Source organism: Archocentrus centrarchus, chromosome 8 (assembly GCF_007364275.1).
Source record: "Archocentrus centrarchus isolate MPI-CPG fArcCen1 chromosome 8, fArcCen1, whole genome shotgun sequence".
NCBI classification, from domain to species: domain Eukaryota; kingdom Metazoa; phylum Chordata; class Actinopteri; order Cichliformes; family Cichlidae; genus Archocentrus; species Archocentrus centrarchus.
In genome coordinates this window covers 10,384,150-10,405,093 of record NC_044353.1, presented here as the reverse complement: position 1 = coordinate 10,405,093, position 20,944 = coordinate 10,384,150, and the positions used below count along the sequence as shown (strand labels likewise).

Below are 20,944 nucleotides of genomic sequence, written 5' to 3'. Positions count from 1 at the left end.
TTATGTCCTTATTTGCCCTCCTCTCATCTAACCGCGCTCTTACCTCTACACACTTCACCTCCCTTGCACTCTCATTCTCTCCAACTCATCCTCTTGACTGCTTTCTTCAGCTGTCTCCTCCTCACTGCTTATGGATTATAGTGCAACTCTCCACTGTCATCTATATATCTGCGTGGCCTACTTCAGTATTTTTGGACACTACATAGTGCTCAGTGTCAGCCCTGACACTGTGGGAGAGTCATGCATTATTAAAACCTCACTCAGTCACTCTCTCTGGTGTTCCCTTCTTCTCCCCTTTCTTTGCTGACTGTATATCCATCTGTTGGAGAGCATGTATCTGTGTTTCTTCCTCTTATTCATCTGTTGCTGCCATTGTGCCCATTTCTACCAGTGAGAGCACACAAGCACATATTATATTCCTGCTGTTTCTCTGACTTGCAGTGATTTGACATTTTAAAGCTGAGAGATTTTTTTTTTCCCCTTTTTTTGTAAATGATTTCTCTCTCAAGTTTTACCTTAATGTGTCTCTTTCTCCTCAGAAGCACGACTTGCTGTTGCGAGCCTCAGTCAACTGTCTGAGCTCCCTGCTGGGCTTCCTTCAGAGAAAAAGTCCCGCTACAGGTATCAAACAGAGTGATGGAGAAAGAGGGAGTGAGTGAGGATAATCTGCACGTCCACAGAAAAAGAGAGAAAAAATTACAAATGTATATATTTAAGGGGGATTTGAGAGGCAGCACGTTTTATGAGTATGAGATGTAAAGCTGTGGAAAGTACACTATATTGCCAAAAGTATTCACTCATCCATCACTAACCCATCCAAAGGTGTTCCAGTCACTTCCATGTCCACAGGTGTATAAATCAAGCATCTAGGCATGCAGACTGCTTCTACAAACATTTGTGAAAGAATGGGTCGCTCTCAGGAGCTCAGTGAATTCCAGCGTGGTACTGTGATAGGATGCCACCTGTGCAACAAGTCCAGTCATGAAATTTCCTCAATACTAAATATTCCACAGTCATCTAGTGGGATTATAACAAATTGGAAGTGATTGGGAACAACAGCCATGAAGTGGTAGACCATGTTAAATTACAGAGTGGGGTCAGCGGATGCTGAGGTGCACAGTGCACAGAGGTCACCAACTTTCTGCAGAGTCAGTCGCTACAGACCTGCAAACTTCATTTGGTTTTCAGATCAGCTCAAGAACAGTGAGGACTCACACTTCTCCATCTGGCAATCTGATGGATGAGTCTGGGTTTGATGGTTGCCAGAAGAACGGTACTTGTCTGAGTGCATTGAACCAAGTGTAAAGTTTGGTGGAGGGGGGATTATGGTGTGGGGGTGTTTTTCAGGAGTTGGGCTCGGCCCCTTAGCTCCAGTGAAAGGAACTCAATGCTTCAGCATACCAAGACAATTTCATGCTCCCAACTTTGTGGGAACAGTTTGGGGATGGCCCCTTCCTGTTCCAACATGACTGCACACCAGTGCACAAAGCAGGTCCATAAAGACATGGATGAGTGAGTTTGGTGTGGAAGAACTTGACTGGCCTGCACAGAGTCCTGACCTCAACCTGACAGAACATCTTTGGGATGAATTAGAGTGGAGACTATGAGCCAGGCCTTCTCATCCAACATCAGTGTCTGATCCCACAAATGTGCTTCTGGAATAATGGACAAAAATACCCATAAACACTCCTAAACCTGTGGAAAGCTCAGAAGAGTTGAAGCTGTTACATTGCCATCATATTAAACCCTATGGATTAAGAAACGGATGTCACTTAAGTTCATATTCGTGTGAATGCACGAATTTTAACATTAACATTTTTGGCCACAGCGGCTTTTATCAGCAGTAGAGGGAGACAGATAAAGTGGAAGACAAGCAGGCAAACTGGTGACAGGCCAGGAATCAAACCCGCGTCGCCCGCACCGCGGCATATGCATGTGGTCGCGTGCTCCACCACTGAACCACCCGGGCACCAATGATGAGTAAATACTTTTGACAACATAGTGTAACTGTAAGTAAATTTACAGTAGGTATGAGTATTTTTTAACTTCTGAACTCATCAATATATGGTGTGTATGAAATAATTTACATATTTGCATATCTGTATGAGAGGTTGAAGTAGCAATTGCGAATGTTATGTGCCATTATTTGTCATTTTCAACAATAGCATGTTTGACTTTACTCACATGCTGTATGTGATGATGTAGCTTTTTTAGCTTCAACCAGTTTCAGTACCTGCACCAGGAAAAGCAGAACAAAATAAAACTGAGTGGCCTTGTCGTTTTTCTCCCCTTGTGTTCATTATTTGTGCATGTGGCGTAGCCGAGCATGTGGTGTGTCAACCATGGAGTCGATTTCTCCTCCACAGCCTGCTCAGCTCAGGAAGGAGCTGCCTTCTGCATCCTGCCATTCTCAAATTCATCACACTTGTAAGATATTTTATACACACACAAATCCAAGTGAATTGATAGCAGAAGTATTTAAAGAAGCATTTAGATCACATGAAAGTGAATATAGTGCAGTGATTCCTGACACAGTATGGCACATCAAAATAAAAGAAAAATCAGTACTATATCTAGAGTGAGCTCACTTTATTTATTGTTCATTCAACTCAGGGTTGGAACTATTGGACTACTTGGAACTACTGGTCTGCTGTGGCCCTGTGAGCCACCCATTCCACCCATCCAAATTTCAGACTTAAAGCATTTTGTCAAAAATTCCAACAAATAAACAAAAATGAAGAAGATTTAATAGAGCAGAGCAGCTCTGTGACAAAAGTTTAATCAGGTACTGAGGAGAACTTGTTTTCAGTGCAAAAGGCAGTCACACCAGATACTCAGATGAGATGTGTTTGAATGAGATAATTGTAAGCAAGTCATTTGTGGCATCATTTATGAAAGCATCTTCATTTTACAAAAGCAGAATGAGTGAAAAATCAGTCAGGTGGGACAATGAGAGCGCAATAGTCTGTGGCCACTGCATGCAAAACCACTTCCTTTTTAGGTGATATCTGGTTGCTGCCTCTCCAGTTGACACTTTCATTTACACTAAAGCAGATGAAATGGATTCACAATGGTTTTTGTTTCCTAACTGGGCAGATTAATAACCCTGAAGCGTAATTCACTTTGTGCCATACTGTGATAATCAAGTGTTCCCTCACTTTTTTTTTTTTTTGTAGCACTGTACTGTAGTGCACAGTAATGTACATCTGTGCAGGATGTGCGTTGGTACATGTGTATGTGCTTCTGTTTGTGTGCTTGTGTCCTCTGCAGCTGCTGCAGGACAGCAGGACAGCAGTGCTACGGGAGCCTGAACTGCTCCTGGTGATGGAGGCAGTGGAGAGGAGGGGGGTGAAGGAGCTCGACAGGGAAGCAGAACAGGTGCTAAGACTGCTGCTGACACAGGTAAACCTTTGTGCGCACGCACGCGCACACACACACCGACACACACACACACAGATAAAATAGGAGAGGATCTTAAAACAACAGGTCTTCTGTTACCTGTGGATACCTACATTCCTCAAATGAATTAATTAGAAAAGGAATCATACAAAGTTCAGTTTTAGCAGGAATCATGTAGTGTTCATATTTGCAATTTGTATGTGAAAAGCAACATGGGCAGAATATACAAAGGCAGCAGGGGAAATATGCACCAAGGAGACCAGATAGGTTGGTGCAGTTAAAACACCAGCATTTTTCACAGCAGCAGGGCAATTATTTCAGGTAGTTTAAAATCTTTAAAAAAAAAGATCAAATGTAAGTCTGTGGTTTGTAATCAATATTTTTTTTTTTAGTTTGAATTAGATTAGAACATGTGCAATAGATAAAAGTAACAAATGGAAAATAAGAAAATAAAGCCCGACCTGTATGAGCATTAATCACATCATATATTCCACCTCAAGTCAAGGTGAAAATTATTTTTTCATTAGAAATGCAAAACCGATTAATCACGACTCCCAGCAGGAAAAAGATTGAAAAAAAAGTAACAAACAAGCTCTGAATTATTCAAATCATTATAATATTCATCAGACATTATGATGTTGATTTTGCCTTAGCACACTTTGCATCATTCATCTGTTGTGGGCAAGAACGCGTTCCTGAATTTTTTCCTGATGTGTCGTGTATGTTCAAGTTTGCAAATCAGGTAACTACCAAGGCAAACGTTTAGTCAAGTTAACTGTTGTTTGAGCTGACGAGCCAGGGTGCTATTTAAACTTAATACTATCTCACTACCTCCTGGAAGCCAAACTCTAAAGAATTAAAGTTGCTATCTCTGTACCTCCGCGTGTTAAATCTTGTCACTGCAAAGCATTATATCAGGAAAAAATCAGTTTGCATCTCAGTGGACATTTTTTTCCCTGGTGGATGTCAATTTACAGATGACTGTCATAGGTCTGAATGCATCTGCTGGATGGACAGTGATTAATTAAAACTCATGTTTATGTTGTTCAGTAATTGTTGTGCATGTACAATTAATTACTGAACTTTGAGCTAACAATACAGTTGCATTTAAGTGTCTCTGGGCCTCTCCTCTCCATCCCTGAGCGCAGCAGACCGAAGGGTCAATCAAACTTGAGTGAAATCAGAAAAATACCAGCATCCCACACAGCAAAAACTTGCTGAAAAGCTGACTGGTCTACTTCAAAACAACATTGAGATTTGGTTGAAAAGTGAGAGGTTAAAAGTCACCTTTTCAAATCGTTGAAAAGATGTCTACATAAAGATGTCCTTTTATGTCTTAATGTGCTTGAAAAGTGAAAGGGCATCTCTACTATGCCCTTTTTCTTATCCAAATAGGATCAGGGGGTATCTCAGATGATACAGCACTGGTGTTATGGCCTCTGGCAGGGCTAACACGTCGCAAGACAGCCAGTTACACTCATATCAACACCTTTTCAATCTCCTCAGATGGCTAGCAGCTTTTAAGTGAGATCCTTTTCGGTTTGAGGCATGCTTTTCTCTGTCCACGGGCCTGTAGGAAAAAGCTCGACATGCAACACACAATGTGACAGAAACATACATAAGATGTTCGTAAATACAAAATTAATAATCATTTAATTGGTGTACCATTTAGATGTATTTTAGACCTCTAATCAGTGGAAAGCTGCTCAGTTTGTTAAGCATGAATTCATTGTTGAAATAAGGCTGATTTCAAGTCTTTGTAAGGCCATGTTACATTTTAACCAAATCTCACAGCTGTTGGGCCATTTAGGAAAAGGGTCTCAAAAAATCTTTACAAGTTTATACTGGGTGATGTTCGTGGCTCATGCAGTTATACTAATTTGAGTGGCACAGAAATATTTGCGGTTTATTTGCCGAACTTTTCTACCCATCATATTGTTGTATTGCAGTTTGTCGGTATTTTCTGCCAGCAGAACAAATGCTAGTGGTATTTGAAAATGGAAATTACTCATTTTTTCCCCCACAGATCATGAAGGTGAGTTTAAAAAAGAAACTGATGGAAACAACTGTGCTCCACTATGATACCCCCCCCCGCTCAGCTGTGATCACAGCACTGGCACGGGCTCTTCGTATTGTTAGTACCATTTGCCAAATCACTCTTATTATATCTGAACTGGTTTCAAGCTGGTGCATTCTCTGTGGAAAAAAAAATACGTTTCCACATGAGGTGAATATTGTTGTTACCCTAGTTAGCTTTGCAGCAAATGCATGAAGCCCAGTTGGATTTGCTTCAAGAATAGCAGCCACATCAGATTGCATAGCTCTAATATGGCATCATGTGTAGGACCAGAAATGTTTTTGGTATTCTGAAAGTAGCTCAGAGTCAAGAGGAGTGACAGAATGATGGCACACATTGCAGCTCCCAGTGCACTGTGTTCCAGGCAATCATGAACTGTGAATGCATGCGTCTGTGGCTTGTGTAGGTGTGTGTGTGTGTGTATATGTGTGTGTGTGTGTGTATCTATATGTGTGTTAAGTCAGTAAGGCAGGGTTCAATGTGACATACTTCTCTTAACAGTCTCAAAACAGTGTGATTTTTGTCCCCTGTCATCTCTGCTGATCTTCTATCACACATTTTCACAGATGAGCTTCACAGTTTTCAGAGGTTTTGTTGATCCGTCTTTTGGACGAAAGTGAAGTCTCACTTCACGAGGACGTGCTCTGTGCATGATTATAAATTATCTAGTGTCATAGTATTGGTTTTGTTTCTTGTTTCGTCCCCATGAAACCTGACAGAACAGTCACCGGTGTGACTGCATGTACATACAGTGAGCACACATCACCCTTTGTGTTTGCAAGCTGCATTTCTGGGTTTAACCCATGCTTATTTCCAGTCCACATTTTACAGTCTCTAACTGGCCCCAAAACATCCTAAATATACATTTCTAATAAATAGGCCTTCAAAATGCAGTACTGTGCAAAAGTCTTGAGTCACCCCTCATTTCTTTATCTTTATGTTTCCAAGGAGCCAGACTTTCTTGTAATTTTTATAGTGGTTTTGAGCAGTAGTTCTCCAGCTTTCTGAAGGTCTTTCAAAGTTCTTCTTTGGACACTGGCTGCTTTTTTTCACTCATTTTCAGTTCAGTCCTTGTAGCTGATCATTTTCAGAGGAATGTTTTTTTCCTCTGAAAATGATCTGACCTATGAGTCATTCAAGCATACAGTAGTCACCTAGCTCAAGGAATAAACTGGTATTGTATAACAGACAACTTAGCAAAGAACCCATTTTAAATTGTATCTTTAGGCACTTTGTTACTAGCAGCCTGTCACAAAATACATAATTTTTTCCCATTTCTTCAGTGGATTCTATGAAAGATTCCAAAGATAACACAGTTTAACAAACATAAAATAGTATTTTTACACCAACAAGGTGATTCCCAAAGAACTTTTAGCAGAAAACTTGGCATATCTCAGCATGGTGTGCAGTGTGTCCATAAAAAATGTTTGAGGAAACTGGATAAGTGGCAGAACCTGAGAGATGCATCTGGACCTTCAGCTTCAGCTGATCCATCTACTGTTCACTGAAGCCTCATCAGAAATGGTCTCAGTGGAAGGGTGGCTGTGAAGACGCCATTCTCAAGGAAGGGAAACAGGGAGAAAAGGCTGAGGTATGCCACATTACACAAGAACTGGACTGAAAATCAGTGACAACAGGTCTGATGGAGTGGTGAATCTGAACTTGAAATTATTCATTCAAATTCAAACAATGTGTACAGAGGAGGTCAGGAGAGAGGTCCAACAGTGAGTGTCTACAGTCATCTGTAAAACACAGTGGAGGTTCTGTCATGGTTTGGAGCTGCATTTCAGCCAGTGGTGTTGGAGATCTTGTCAAAAATTATGGAATTATGAATGCAGAAAAGTACCATCAGGAAAGCTCCTGATTGGCAACAGCTTCATTTTTCACCACGACAGTGATCCCAAACACACTGTCAATGCAGTAAAAAGCATACCTGGATAGAAAAACACACAAGTGAACACTATCAGTCATGGATTGGCCTCCCCAGAGCCCGGAACTCAACATTATTGAAGCAGTGTGGGATCATCCTGACAGAGAACAGAACAAAAGGCAGAAACATCCAAAGAAGAGCTTTGAATGTCCTTCAAGAAGCCTGGAGAACTATTCCTGAAGACTGCTTAAAGAAATGAGCAGAAAGCTGCCTCAGAGAGTTCAGCCTGTGCTGAAGAATAAAGGTGGTCACACCAAATATTGACTAACAAGCTGGTTTGAATTGTACAAACTCTATTTTTTTTCTTTTACACTGTATTTTCATGTATGCTTACACATTTCAATCAATCACTGCACCTATTTTCACATTTCCTAGCAAAATAAAAAGAGATTAGGTGTGGCTCAAGACAGTACTGTTGATTTTGCCAGTACTGAGTTAATTGTCCTAAACTGAGTTTGGACAGGTCTGACATGTTTCAGTGTGAGACTTTCCAGTTCACGCACGCTTCCTTTTTGCTCCTTGTCGTTTTTGCTAAGCTGCTGCATCGTCCAGGTTGTTCTTCATAGTGCAGCAAACTCTCTCAGGCTGCTTTTAGTTGTGCAAAAACAGTTGATGGTAACATCTACCTGGTAAGATACATTAGGTAACTGTTAGCTAACAGTTCTTTCAAAATTACAAAAATCCTCGATGGTTTGGTGGGGACTGGTTTATTTCCATCCCAAGTTTAGTTTTAAATTTAATCTAAAGTGTCATTAAAAAGTCTTAACTTTAACTTTCTCGTAGGCACTCAGTGCATGTTTGTATGATCCACTGGAGAGTGTTAAGAATGACTGCATAGATAGTACAGTATTTACTTGCTAGCTTTTCCATTCCTCCCTGAGTTTCTTTGTTTCCTCCATTTTTTATTCTCCCAATTGTTTTCACCCCACTAACTCTGCTTCATTCACCTCTGGCTCCCCTGTTGCTCCTTTTCAATTACTGAACAGGATTGGAGCCCTTTTTTTAATTCTGCCCTCCTGAACACACCATCCTCTTGAGTAATTTAAAGGGAGCTGCTGCCAAATAAAAACTGATTTGACTTTGACTTAAAAAAAACAAAAAAACAACTGAAATATGTGTTGGGATTCACTCACATACTTTGAAATGACCTTTAGTAAGTCTCTGAACCTCAGGTGTCTGCAGAGAGCTGATCAGTTATAGCTCAGTCTGGGTTCTTGCTGCACCCTCATGAGCAAGGATGAGCAGTAAGTCTTGCATCGTAAGTCTGCTTCTCTGTTGGAGCTACTCAGACTGTGGAAGAAACTCTACAAACTTTGAAAGTTTTCTGTTGATTGTGAATATTTTCCCTCCCAGATTTTTTTTTGCTGCTTATGGCAAATGTTCACTGTTCCCTACAGTACATAGCTGCATCTTCAGTCCTGTTTGCTGCTTTGCATACATTTTTTATTCTCTATATGCTTATGACAGCTGAAATACAGATTTTTGCTGAGGTTAAAGCAAACATAAGTGGATCATGTATGTATATGTGTGTGTGTGTGTGTGTGTGTGTGTGTGTGTGTATATATATATATATATATATATATATATATATATATATATATATATATATATATATATATATATATATAAATATATATTTATATATAAATATATATTTTTTTATATATATATATATATATATATATATATATAAAGTTTCAAGAAATGAGATCGGTGTAAGTGCAAGTAATCCCTATGACCCAAAGCTCAGGCTAGATATAATTATAATAGGTTGCCTATAAAATGTATACTGCTCAAAAAAAATTAAAGGAACACTTTTTGATCAGAGTTCAGCATCAAGTCAGTTAAACCTCTGGAATACTGATCTGGTCAGATAAGTAGCAGAGGGGGTTGTTGATCAGTTTCTGCTGTTTTGTTGTTAGTGAAATTAACAACAGGTGCACTAGAGGGGCAACAATGAGACAACCCCCAGAACATGAATGGTTTGACATTTTTCCCTCCTCATCTTTTCTGACTGTTTTTTTCACTAGTTTTGCATTTGGGTAGGGTACTGGTAGCATGATGAGATACCTGGCCCATACAGAGGTTGCACAGGTACTCCAACTTGTCCAGGATAGCACATCAATATATACCATTGCCAGAAGGTTTGCTGTGTCTCCCAGCACAGTCTCAAGAGCATGGAGGAGAGTCCAGGAGACAGACAGTTGCTCTAGGAGAGCTGGACAGGGCTGTAGAAGGTCCTTAACCCATAAGCAGGACCGGTATCTGCTTCTTTGTGCATGCAGGAACAGGATGAGCACTGCCAGAGTTCTACACAATGACCTTCAACGGTCCGCTGGTGTGAATGTCTCTGACCAGAAATCAACTTCATGAGGGTGATCTGAGGACCCTGTGTGGACCCTGTGCTCACTGCTCAGCACCGTGGAACCCGATTGGCATTTGCCATAGAGTAACAGAATTGGCAGGTCCACCACTGGCGCCCTGTGCTTTTCACAGATGAGAGCGGTTCACTTTGAGCACATGTGACAGATGTGAAAGGGTTTGGAGAAGCCGTAGAGATTGTTATGCTGCCTGTAACATCATTCAGCTTAACTGGTTTGGGGGTGGGTCAGTGATGGTCTTGGGAGCCATGTCCATGAAGGGACATATAGACCTCTACAGGCTAGACAAGAGCACCCTGACTGCCATTAGGTATCAGGATGAAATGCTACAATGATGAAGTGGTTCTTCCTGGTGCACGACAGTGCCCGGCCTCAGTTCCTGGAGCATTAAGGAATTAATACCACTGACTGGCCCCCCCACACTCGCCTGACCTAAATCCAATAGAACACCTCTGGGACATTATGTTTCGGTCCATCTGATGCTGCCAGGTTAAACCTCAGCCTGTCCAGGAGCTCAGTGATGCCCTGGTCCAGATCTCGGAGGACATTCCCCAGGACATCATTTGCCATTACATTAGGAGCAGGTCTACATGCATACAAGCACGTGGGGGCCATACAAACTACTGAGTACCATTTTGAGTTGCTGCAATGAAATTTCAGCTAAATGTTCCAGCCTGCTGCAACATTTTTTTCACTTTGATTTTTGGGGTCTCTTTGAATTCAGCTTCTGTAGGTTGATAATTTTCATTTCCATAAAACAATGTGGCATTCTTTCTTTAATAGCACGTTACCCAGTCCATATCAGTATAGATCTCCAGCATGATTTTTTTTAACCCCCCATTGAGATCTGATGTGTTTTCAACATGTGCCTTTAATGGAATTTATTTTGCTTCTTTTGTTCATTCAGATCCAGAGCAGAGTTCTGCTACCCAGAGAGGAACACAAGCAGAAAATGAGGAACATGATAGAGGAACTCACAGAGCGGATGCCTGATGAGAGCTGCAGCCCAAGTCTGTCCCACAATGTCCTGTATCCTTCCACTGAAATGAAACGCATGCATGCACACCTCTGAACTTTGCTAAGACAAATAGCCTCTGAACATGCCACTGTAAGCAGGAGGTGCAGTAAAAGCAGCAGCACATACAGTAAAGCACAGAAAGACACTCATACTTTAAACATCAGCATCTTCATTGATTTTTCTCTGGCAGTTTAATAGATGCCTGTGTTGTGCTTCTCACTTTGTGTTGAACAACACACAGTCTACTGTACATTCATAGTCAGCATGTCATCTGTCATGCTGACTGACTCGCCCTCCCTCACACTCCTCTCTCACTCTCATTCTTCCTTTGACCCGCCCACACGCTCTCGTGCAGTATATTCATTATGGGTTCATTTTAATATCCGCTTTGCTGGAAAATTTTACATAATTTTCTGCTGTGCTAATTAATGTTAATAGTAAACAGATAGACCGCAAATAAGTGGAACCCTATTAACAGTGACTGAAACAGTAACAGAGTGCACTTAGACACAGTGATGCATTCAGCTGGTAATAGTTTCAATTTGTTTCTAAATATAAATGTTCTCTTTCGTTTTTACACCTGCTGCTCTTCCTCGCTTTGTGTGTGGCACCTTGACGCTTGTCTTCAGACGTGTTGGAGACGTGTCCCTCTGCCTGTCTGACTTCATGTTGTAGACGAGCTCGTGTTCAGGCCGTGGATTTTGAAAGTTCTTGTTATTGTTCCTTTGTTGTTCCATTTGTTTGACTTTGGTGTACTTGCTGTTTCTGTTATCCTCCTAAAACTGTACATCCTGTAGTTTTACAGCATCATAGTGAACTAACTGTCTGCATCCATTTGTTCATTTCTTCACTGTCCCTGACTGTTATCTGATGTCTAGGAGCAGATGTTTTTCCTATTCTGATTTGAGTAAGATTCTTAAGGGTACTGACAGAAAATAAGCTGCCAGCTGATGGGAATGTGACTCCCTGGAGACCACCAGTGTGTCTGGTAGTGGCTGTCAGTTGGACAAGCTGTCAGTGAAGTGCTTTAGAGCAGTATGGGATATAAACGCTGGGTAAAAATGTCTCTGGTGGTCTATTTTCTAACTGTATGGCCACTGATGATCTCTCCGCTCTCAGGCTTTAGGCTGCTGCAGGAAAATCAATTGTACCAACAGGCAGCTCCAGTGTATTTCTTTAGAGTTAAGGTGGGGTTCTTATGGTCAAATAAGAACTCCCCTTGTTAAAATGTGACCAACTAAACGCCCAGAAAAGCAGCTCCTCAAGCTGAGAAACAAAATATCAAACGTGTTCGCTTACTCTGCCCTGCTTCCATTTTTTCATAAGATACCCCTGAGAGTTCATAACGTGGCTGGGAAGCATCGTAATCCCGGGAGGAAACTGAGCGAAAACGGAACGCAGCCCCATCACCACCACGCTCTGCTGGTGTCCCTCTCTAACTCCGCCGTGTGGAAACCACACTCCTCCTCCTCCTTCTCCACCGTGTTTAGCGCCCGCTCGCTGTCATTCGTCCAAGACCGAGCCAGCCGGTGCGATCGTGGCGCTGGCAGAGTGGAGCAGCGAGAGCCGCATGTAAATGAACGCCTCCACCTCCGTTGTTGTCACCTGAGGATCCAGAGGGGGCAAAACTGACTGTCCCGTCTATCTCATCGGCGAGCCGACCTTTTTAACTCACGGAGCCGCGATAAAGAAGGTTAAACTGCACTCTTTACTTTGGAGCAAAACGCCGCTCGCTAATCGCTGCCTTGTGGCGCTGCCGTTTCTCGCTACAACACGGTGAGTGAAGCTCGAGTTTCGTGGCTGTAATGTCCAGCAGAGCTTTATCTGTAGGATCTGCTGTGCTGGCCGCTGGCTGGCTGACGGATCCGGCTGCGATGACAGGAGGCATCGATTTGTCGAGGAGCGACTTTAAATACTTAATTTCCAAAAGTGAGCTCCGTGAGGAAGTCTCATATAAATACTTATGTATAATTGTAGTGTTCGTGTATATTACCAATGTATGTAGTCGTGCATCAGATTTATAAGAACCGTGTAATTATCTATTTAAAATATAATCACTTACTCAATGGTTAGAGACAGACAGTCTGCAGCTGGAGGAACCCAGGTCAGGTAGGGGACATGCAATCAATTAAACAATCTGTATCTGATGGTCCATATGACAGTCTTTATCCACCACCATCATCACCATTACGCATGTCCGTGCCTCTGTATGAATGATGACAGAGAGAGAGCCTCCAGGATGGAAGCAGAGAGAGAGAGAGAGAGAGAGATGATGTGTCAGTCCTTGAACCTCAAGCTTCCCACAGCAGGCTGGCAGCCTGAGGGGAACCAGGCTCCACTCCTGCTGCACATCCAGCTGTCTGAAAGGCATCCTGCTTTTTCCATCCTCTCTGGAGCAGTGTTCACCTCAAGGGTCAGCTGTGCTTCTTGAAATTAATGTTGCAGAGCTGGCTTGTTCACGGTTTGGACTTTTTCCCGTCCTTGATTGAAGATTATCATCTTTCATCACACTGGGTGAATACTGGATGCATGTTTTCACAGTACAGGCACACTCACAGGCTGTGTATGATTAGATGCGGTAACCTACTTTACTGACAAAGCTGGAACCTGGATCTCCCACACAGGAAATCAAACTTCAGCCTCTTTGCCCCAAGAGATTGTTGTTAGCAGCTCCAAGCCAAGAGATTTACGTGGGCTCACACGACTTCAGCAAAAACTACTCTGCCTCTGCCTTCAGACCTCCCCCAGCACATCTCGCCTGCTCGAGTGCCACAGGGACAGACCACATCTGAACCAGACCCTCCCACCTTGGATTGTCAACATCTCTGGGAAGTTTCTCCAGTCCAGGAATCAGTACGGGAGGATTTGAAAGAAAGCTGCTTCTTCTGCGTGCGCTGCTTTCAGTTCAGTTTTATTTATGCATGATCATTTCACAGCAGCAGTCATCTTAAGGTACTTTATATTGTAAGGTAAAAACTAGAGAGAACCCCCAGCAATAAGATGATCCTCAGTGAGCTGCACTTGGTGGGAAAGAACTCCCTCAACACAACTTAACACCTGTAGTAAGAAAGGTTGGGGGTGTAGGAATGCAGGCAGACAGGTACATTTACTAGATGAATATTGTGCAAGTTGTTTGTCAGGCATGGGTGGCATCTCTCACACAGCAGCATAATTTTTAAGGGGCACTTGAAATTAACATTAACGTGAACAGATGATGATTTTTGCAGAGTTTAGTGTTTCTTGCTCTTTCCAGTTTCACTCAGGATGGAGCCAAGTGCCCTACCGGTGCATTTTTCCGATGATTTAGAATGAGTAACATGCTCATCCTGTGTAATTAGGGTTGCCTGTTTACAGTTAATAGATGCATTTAAGCTCTCACTTCTGCGCTGCCCATGCCACATTAGAAATGATTGATCCCCGCTCAGTGCCCTTCCTACACTGCTTCTTACGGCCTCAGCACTTTGCCCCTCTGCATGGAAACATCAGCAGCTGCTAGTTATACGTCTTGACGGCGATAACCTTTTTGCTCATATGTATCTGTCAGAGCTACATGGCTGCCTGCTAGGAGGCACACGGGAACATCAGATAACCCGACGAGCTGCTGCTACCAGAAAGACAAGCCCCGCCGGTCCCTGGCTGTTATCTAGAAATATTGAGGCTTTCGACCAGCACTTAAGGATATTTAGTGCAGCATTTCTCAGAAAGCTGGGAAGCTACCCAAAAGATGTTCTCAGAATGCACAAATTGGCCTTAATCGAACATTGTCTTCACTCAGCTGTCTGCAGGAACGTTTGTTTCTGCTGACTCTGTATGAACAAAGTTGTGTTTGAGTTTTATTTTGAAATAAATGACCGCAGAGACCAGCGGAGAAAGCCAAAATGAAATGAAAACAAAGTGGGGGGAAAAAAAAAAAGAGATCTGTTTTTATTTTGCAGAAATATACCAGCGCTGCCATTAAACAGAAGAATGATTTAGTGTGAAATGCTCATTGTTTGCGTTATCAACATTCAGTAGATGTACAGGCAACGTCCAGGAGCAGATGTTTTTCCTATTCTGATCTGAGTGAGACTCTTAAGGGTACTCACACAGTCTAAATTAATATTCACGCCCTGAAACATTTGCTCACTTCCTGCTCCTTCAAATTCAAGAACGGGCACCTGGATTTGTAAAGATTAATCCAGTTAGTGCAGAAATCAAGTCTCCCGTGTTCATTATCTGTTTTCCACAGCCACCTCCTCTATCTCGCACTAGTTCTCCCATCTGTGTGTCTTTCGTTTTCACCACTGTGTCTTAGCAAAGGTAGATGAAATATTCACCAGGAAAGCTGTTGTTTCCCTCAGGGTCTCCCACTCCTCTACCCCCTTTCAAACGCTTCAACACCCCCCTCCTCCTCCTCCTCCTCCCACTTCTCCTAATATTACTCTCCCTCCATCCGTACCCACTACATCCCTCTGATAGTATCATTGATGGAGCCCCTGCTAAATTATGCATGGATTATATGAATTATATCTTGTAGCTTTTCATCTACATTGTCCTCTCCATCCCTCCAGTTCTTTCTGTTTTCTGCTAATGTTTTCTTAAAAATTTTGTCTCGCATCAAATTCTCCTTTGATGAGGTCCTATATTTAGCTGTAGCGTTTATTTTCTCATTTTCATCCCTCTGTTTGAAACATACAAAAAAATGAAGAAGAAAAGAAAAGCCTTGGAGGAAGCGGAAAGTTGTGACAGAATCAAAATGCTATAGAAGGCCACAGCTCTGAATAGAGAGGCCAGAGGAGAGAGCAGAGCAGAGCAGAGCGGGAGTCTGCTATAGAGACTGTAAAAGTTCCTCTGGGGATTATGCAAGTGCCAGACATCAGATGTGTCTTAAAAGGAACATACGGAGGCCCTCTTCAAATGCCGGCTACCCTCTGGTGTTCCATATTGACCACTTATCCCCAACATGTCTCTGTATTTCACATATTCCACAAGTATCACACGAGAGAGAGAGAGAGAGAGCCTTTCTAGTAGTTTGGAAGAAGAAAAATGAATTAATGGAGAAGAAAGCTATTCTATTGGCTGTATATGAAAGCGCAGAGAGTCAGGCAGTGCTGTTTCGAGGGCATGGAACCTGAAAGAATGAAGTCAGGCAACTCTGTGACAGTATTTTGATGTGAAACAATGTCTCATGGCTCATCATCCCTGTGTTCAGAAGAGTGCCTCTCTGCCACCCCCTGCTGACCATGCGGAGTGTGAGTGCAGTGGTCCTGGCACTCGCCGCTGCCACGCTCAGCTCGGCAGACTCCGACATGCACCGACCGAGACACGACTCCAACCTGGAAATCTGTATCCTTCTGTTGTCAGCGTGCAGAGCTGCTGCCAAATGCAGTCCACCTATGTCTGTGTGTGCTTGTGTGCAAGTCACTAAGTATTGAACTTGAGCATCTTCACAAGTGTGTCTCTGTGCATGTCAGTGTGACAGGCCGGCGTGTGTGTGAGTGTGTGTGTGCACTGATGTGAGTTATGCCCATGTAGAGTGCATTTATCCTCCTGACCTCTTCTTGTCAGACAAGCGGCTGTTTGAGACCAAGAGGAAAGATCAGCTGAATGCGCTCAAGAATCTAGTGGAGCTGAACGATATCAACCAGCAGTACAAGATCATAGACATCATGCTCAAAGGGCTCTTCAAGGTACTCTGTGTGTGTGTATGGAACATCATATAGCGTGTGGGAAGCAGCAAAGTCAAGCACAGACAAGGCCACTAGCATCAGAGGGCAGGAGCTCTAAAGCTCAACCTGCTTGTGTTCCCAGCAGATTGAACGATAAGAACGTTTGCAGCCCAACAGAGAATCAAAAGCCTCAAATCCACGACGTGCAGCAGTGTGTGTGTGTGTGTGTGTGTGTGTGTGTATGTGTACGCTTTTACTTGAATCTGAATTCACACTGCTCACAGTGCCTTTCACTTACACTAGACTGGGAACTGTGATTTATTGTAGGCCCCCAGTTCCCAGTGGACAGTTATGCATGTGTCTGCGGTGTCAACAACAATGAATGTATCACTTCTGTATATTGTCCACAAAGATCATGCATTGGCTGTAATGTCTGTGGGTGGAGGGTGGTGTGTAAAATCATGATAAGAATAATTAGCTCTTCATTCTTAGCCCCCATTGCGCTGCAGCAGCTTTAACACGCAGCACAGAGAGGATTCATAAACCTGGATATTGAGCTTTCTTTCTTTCTTAAGGTGTTGGAGGACTCCAGACAAATCTTGGTTGCGGCCAACATGCAGCCTGATGACCCCTTCCCCATGGACGATAAGATCAAAGAAGGTCTGATTCACTTTTAAATCTCCGCCTTTGCCTTTTTCTCTTGCTCTTGAGTGCCTTTCACACACTGATTCTGTCTCAACACCTCTGACTTGAATGTCTTGCGCTCCGTTACCCATCTCAGAAAAAAAAAAAACCACTTCTTTTTCCCATCTTCATCCACTTCAGTGCAGGTTCCTCAGTGTGAGTGTAAAAATCAGCCGTTGCTTTAGCTGCATTGTTCCCTTTGTTCTGTTCAGCATTTTCTGTGTGTGTTATATATATATATATATATATATATATATATATATATATATGTGTGTATATATATATATATATATATATATATATATATGTGTGTATGTTCATATTATTTTTCTGCTATCCTCCCAGCTTATTCCCACGTAGTGGAGAATACGGCGTTCTTCGGCGATGTGGCGTTGCGTTTCCCTCGTATCGTCCACCACTACTACGACCGGAACGCTGACTGGAGCGGTCTGCTGCGCTGGGGGCTGAACTTCTGTAACCAGACGGGCGTTTTCACAGGAGGAGCCCACCAACATGTCCTCACACTCGTAAGACCAGACAGTCGCCTTTCCTGCCACAATCCCAGCGACATCCTTTTCATTAAGGGTGTCAAAAACTGTTTCTAGTTTTGCTTTTGATTGGGTGAATTTAGATGATGTTTGTTGACATTACACTGAGCAAAACCTAAAGACCGAGAGTTGCTGTAACTGCTCTGTTTCCCAACTTGAAAGGTGATGATTCAGATCCAAATCTAATCCCTAATTCTTCCTTTGCCAATGCACCACTAGGTTTCATGAAATTCAGCTTGACTGATCTTGCAGTGATTGCATCCCACAGCTTCAGCTCACGTCTTGGATTAGAAAAGAAAGCATCTCTCTGCAGGAGAATATAATGGAAATATTCAAAACGCTGCGAGAAAATGGCGCGCTGCAAACCAAAGCACAGTGATATAAATGTGTCTAGTAAGCGCACAGCAGAGAACAACAGCATAGTTGAGGTTTACAGTGATTTTTTTTTAAGCTCCTAATACCCAGCATTATCCCTGGCAGCTTGTTTGCGGCTCAGTGTAGGTTGTGTTTTTAAAAAAAAAAAAAAAAAAGCCACTCAGAGAATCTGGAATTGTAGGGCGAAAAAGCTTCACTTGCTGCTATAAGTATCTCAAGGTCTTGTTCACAAGTGAGAGGAGAGTGGAGTGGGAGGTTCACAGATAGATTGGCGTGGCATTGGCAGTGATGTGGACTCTGTACCGGTCCACGACAGATGAGCATAAAAGCGAAGCTGTCGATTTACCGGCGGCTCTCCATTCCTGCCCTTACTTATGTCCACAAGCTCTGGGTAGTGACTGAAAGAATGAGATTGTGAATAGAAGTGGTGAAAATGAGCTTCCTCCGAAAGGTGTCTGGGCTCTCCCTTACAGACAGGGTAAGGAGCTCGGTCATTTGGGAGGGGCTCAGAATAGAGCTGCTACTCCTCCACATTGCATCTTGGCTTGGACTGCTGCCCCCACAACTGATGGATGGATGGATGGATGGATGGATGGGAAAAACCATTTCAGAACTTAAGGAGCTTTTGAAGAAAAATACTCAAATATTTAGTGGGGTTTTTTAATCAGATTTGATTCTATACATGCATTTCTTATCTCATAGTCACTATTGAAATTTGCTTCTGTCGTTTGCTTTTCCAGTTATCTATACCAAGTAGGGGAAAAAAAAAAATCACAAAAATCGGTGGGTGTCAACCTACAGGTTTGAAGAGTGATGCAGTCTCGTGTCATACCAGTGTGGAATTTGTCATCAGTGTCAGCCTGTGTGCCAAATATTGCTGCCAAAATGCCATTTGTCATGAATTGTGACCATGCCACATTTTTGGCCTTTCAGACTTTAAAGAACAAAGGTGCCTAACTGGTATTCCCTGTTTAATGTGCGGGTTAATGAACTACACTCCTGCAGGATTAATCTGTGACCTTAGCAATGTGCCAAGAGGATTATATAGTGGATTAATTCTGAGACTCGAAGCAGCAGCAGTTTTGCGTCCTGAAAGTGTGCGTTCAGCCCTCGCTCCTGCCTCGGTAACCCCACGCTTAGTTTCCGACTCCCTCGTCTCTATTTCATCCACCTCCACGAGCAGTAAATAATGAAGAATGAGCTGCAATACTCACAAAAAATGCGGTTTAAATTGCATCAGAGTGCTTTTTAGCTGTAGAATAAGCGATGTGATATTTTCTGGCTGTTTTTGAAGTATTATGTATCATCTCCCCCTCTTGTCTTTGCTCTGCCATCTTACCTATTCTGCTCACCTTTCAGATGTCACAGGAGCTGGGAATAACAGAGAAATCCCCAGACTTTATAAACCCATACCGCACAGAGAGAGATGATGTGAGTAAGATGCGTACATGCTGTTCTACACTTTGCCTCTCTTGATGACTTCGCCATTATCCATTATTATTCTAGCCTGATACTCGGTAACAGCTTTCTAATACCCCAGAGACTCTCTAGGTACACCTTTTGCAACCAGCAGGAATAGAAACACATACAGATCTTTGCTTTGTTTTTCATAAAATTCTCTAAGAAAACACTCCCGCTCTCACATTGCAGCTTTGATCTCCCTTTCTTATCTGCCACAGGTGCTTCACACTGCCGAGGCTTTCCAGAAGATCCTGAGGGAGGAGGAGAAGAGGAGGCGGAAGGAGGAGAAGAGGAAAGAGATCAGGAAAGGCCCTCGCATATCCCGCTCTCGCACCGAGCTATAGCGCTACAGCTCATTGAGCGCGGAGAGCAGAGAAACGGAAGGGGGAAGATGATGAGGAGAGGAAGACGCTCACAGTCCGCAAGGGGTGGCTTGACTTGTAGACTCTGATGACAGTGAAGAAAACAAAAGCTGCCGTCACTTGTACAAAAGCCAGGTGCTCGAGAGAGGAACCCTCAATATGACACAAAAATGTAAAGTGGAGGAGGAGGTTAGTCGTGTTTGACAAAAGCCTGAACTGCTGTACGTAAAGCAGTATTTAAGAATTGGGGAAAAAAATAAAGATAAACAACTCTCTGGAAAAGAAGTTAAGGGAAACTCATTTTTGATAACTTGAAGATTATGTAAATGAACTTTGGGATATTCATTAATTTTAGTATAATCATTTTTTCTTCAAAACTTTGCACCCCCCCCCCCCCCCTTTGTATTGTCTGCTATCGGTTTAATGTGTCTAAAACCCCATATGCTTAAAATAGGTGTGATTGTCAAATATAAATTTGACCTTTTTAAATGTGGCCTGTTTATGGTTAGGTTAGGCTTAATTGCTGTTGGATTTTTTCTTTTCTTTTCATTATTTCTAAGAGTTATTAGGTGAATTTCTGATTGGGTGTTTGTGAACAGGCAGATTCACATTCCTGCTGCTGCTCAAGATTACAAGGACACATCTTTACACTGTGTTGTCCTGGAGGGTGACATAGTGACAAATATTACCATGACTTCATTTTATTTCCACTGGAGGGGATCATTTCAGATTTTTTTTAACCTTGTAGTTATTTCTGCCTTAATGATCCTTTGAATTATTTTATTCTGTTAACCAGAAATACAACACACGTGAACATTCATCTAGCTGTCCCTTGTCTTTGTTTTAGTTTTTTTTCTGTATTTTTTCCTTTCTTTAAATTGACATATTTTGTGGGTTTAGAGCTGCAGAATTGAAATCGATGTAATTTTCACATAGTAATAATGACTGTTATAAAAAACTATATGTATATCCAGAGAAAGATATCATTGCTGCAGAATGAACAAGCCATTTTGTTAACACATTTAATGAAATAAAGTGACTCTGATATGTAAGGAAAACAA

General features: G+C 42.4%; 2 protein-coding genes across 7 annotated transcripts in view; both read left to right on the top strand.

The window, feature by feature from the left end:
• mei1 (meiotic double-stranded break formation protein 1) overlaps nucleotides 1-11,983 on the top strand; it is a 59,044-nt gene extending 47,061 nt beyond the window's left edge. For all 5 annotated transcript variants that reach the window (XM_030736585.1, XM_030736584.1, XM_030736583.1 and 2 more), the window contains 5 exons: nucleotides 540-621; nucleotides 2,321-2,427; nucleotides 3,271-3,402; nucleotides 10,695-10,816; nucleotides 11,435-11,983. In XM_030736585.1, coding sequence (XP_030592445.1) covers nucleotides 540-621; nucleotides 2,321-2,427; nucleotides 3,271-3,402; nucleotides 10,695-10,816; nucleotides 11,435-11,480 — 489 coding nt within the window. In that variant the 3' untranslated portion in view covers nucleotides 11,481-11,983. The remainder of the gene's footprint in view (nucleotides 1-539; nucleotides 622-2,320; nucleotides 2,428-3,270; nucleotides 3,403-10,694; nucleotides 10,817-11,434) is intronic.
• Nucleotides 11,984-12,301: 318 nt separating this feature from the next.
• Nucleotides 12,302-20,937, top strand: ccdc134 (coiled-coil domain containing 134). 2 transcript variants are annotated; one of them, XM_030736588.1, is made up of 7 exons: nucleotides 12,302-12,498; nucleotides 15,997-16,130; nucleotides 16,353-16,474; nucleotides 17,029-17,113; nucleotides 17,483-17,664; nucleotides 19,420-19,491; nucleotides 19,740-20,937. In XM_030736588.1, exons 2-7 carry the CDS (start codon nucleotides 16,028-16,030, stop codon nucleotides 19,863-19,865), a joined length of 690 nt encoding a protein of 229 aa, XP_030592448.1. In that variant the 5' UTR covers nucleotides 12,302-12,498; nucleotides 15,997-16,027; the 3' UTR covers nucleotides 19,866-20,937. The 2 variants fall into 2 exon arrangements, with proteins under 2 accessions (XP_030592448.1, XP_030592447.1); XM_030736587.1 differs by having other exon boundaries at nucleotides 12,302-12,581.
• Nucleotides 20,938-20,944: the final 7 nt, after the last annotated feature.

Bases quoted from the DNA above. Each gene is read 5' to 3' on its own strand.
- ccdc134 (XM_030736588.1), top strand. From the start codon at position 16,028: ATGCGGAGTGTGAGTGCAGTGGTCCTGGCACTCGCCGCTGCCACGCTC. The intron at 16,475-17,028 runs GTACTCTGTGTG...TTCTTTCTTAAG, and splicing joins TGCTCAAAGGGCTCTTCAAG to GTGTTGGAGGACTCCAGACA. The intron at 17,665-19,419 runs GTAAGACCAGAC...CTCACCTTTCAG, and splicing joins ACCAACATGTCCTCACACTC to ATGTCACAGGAGCTGGGAAT.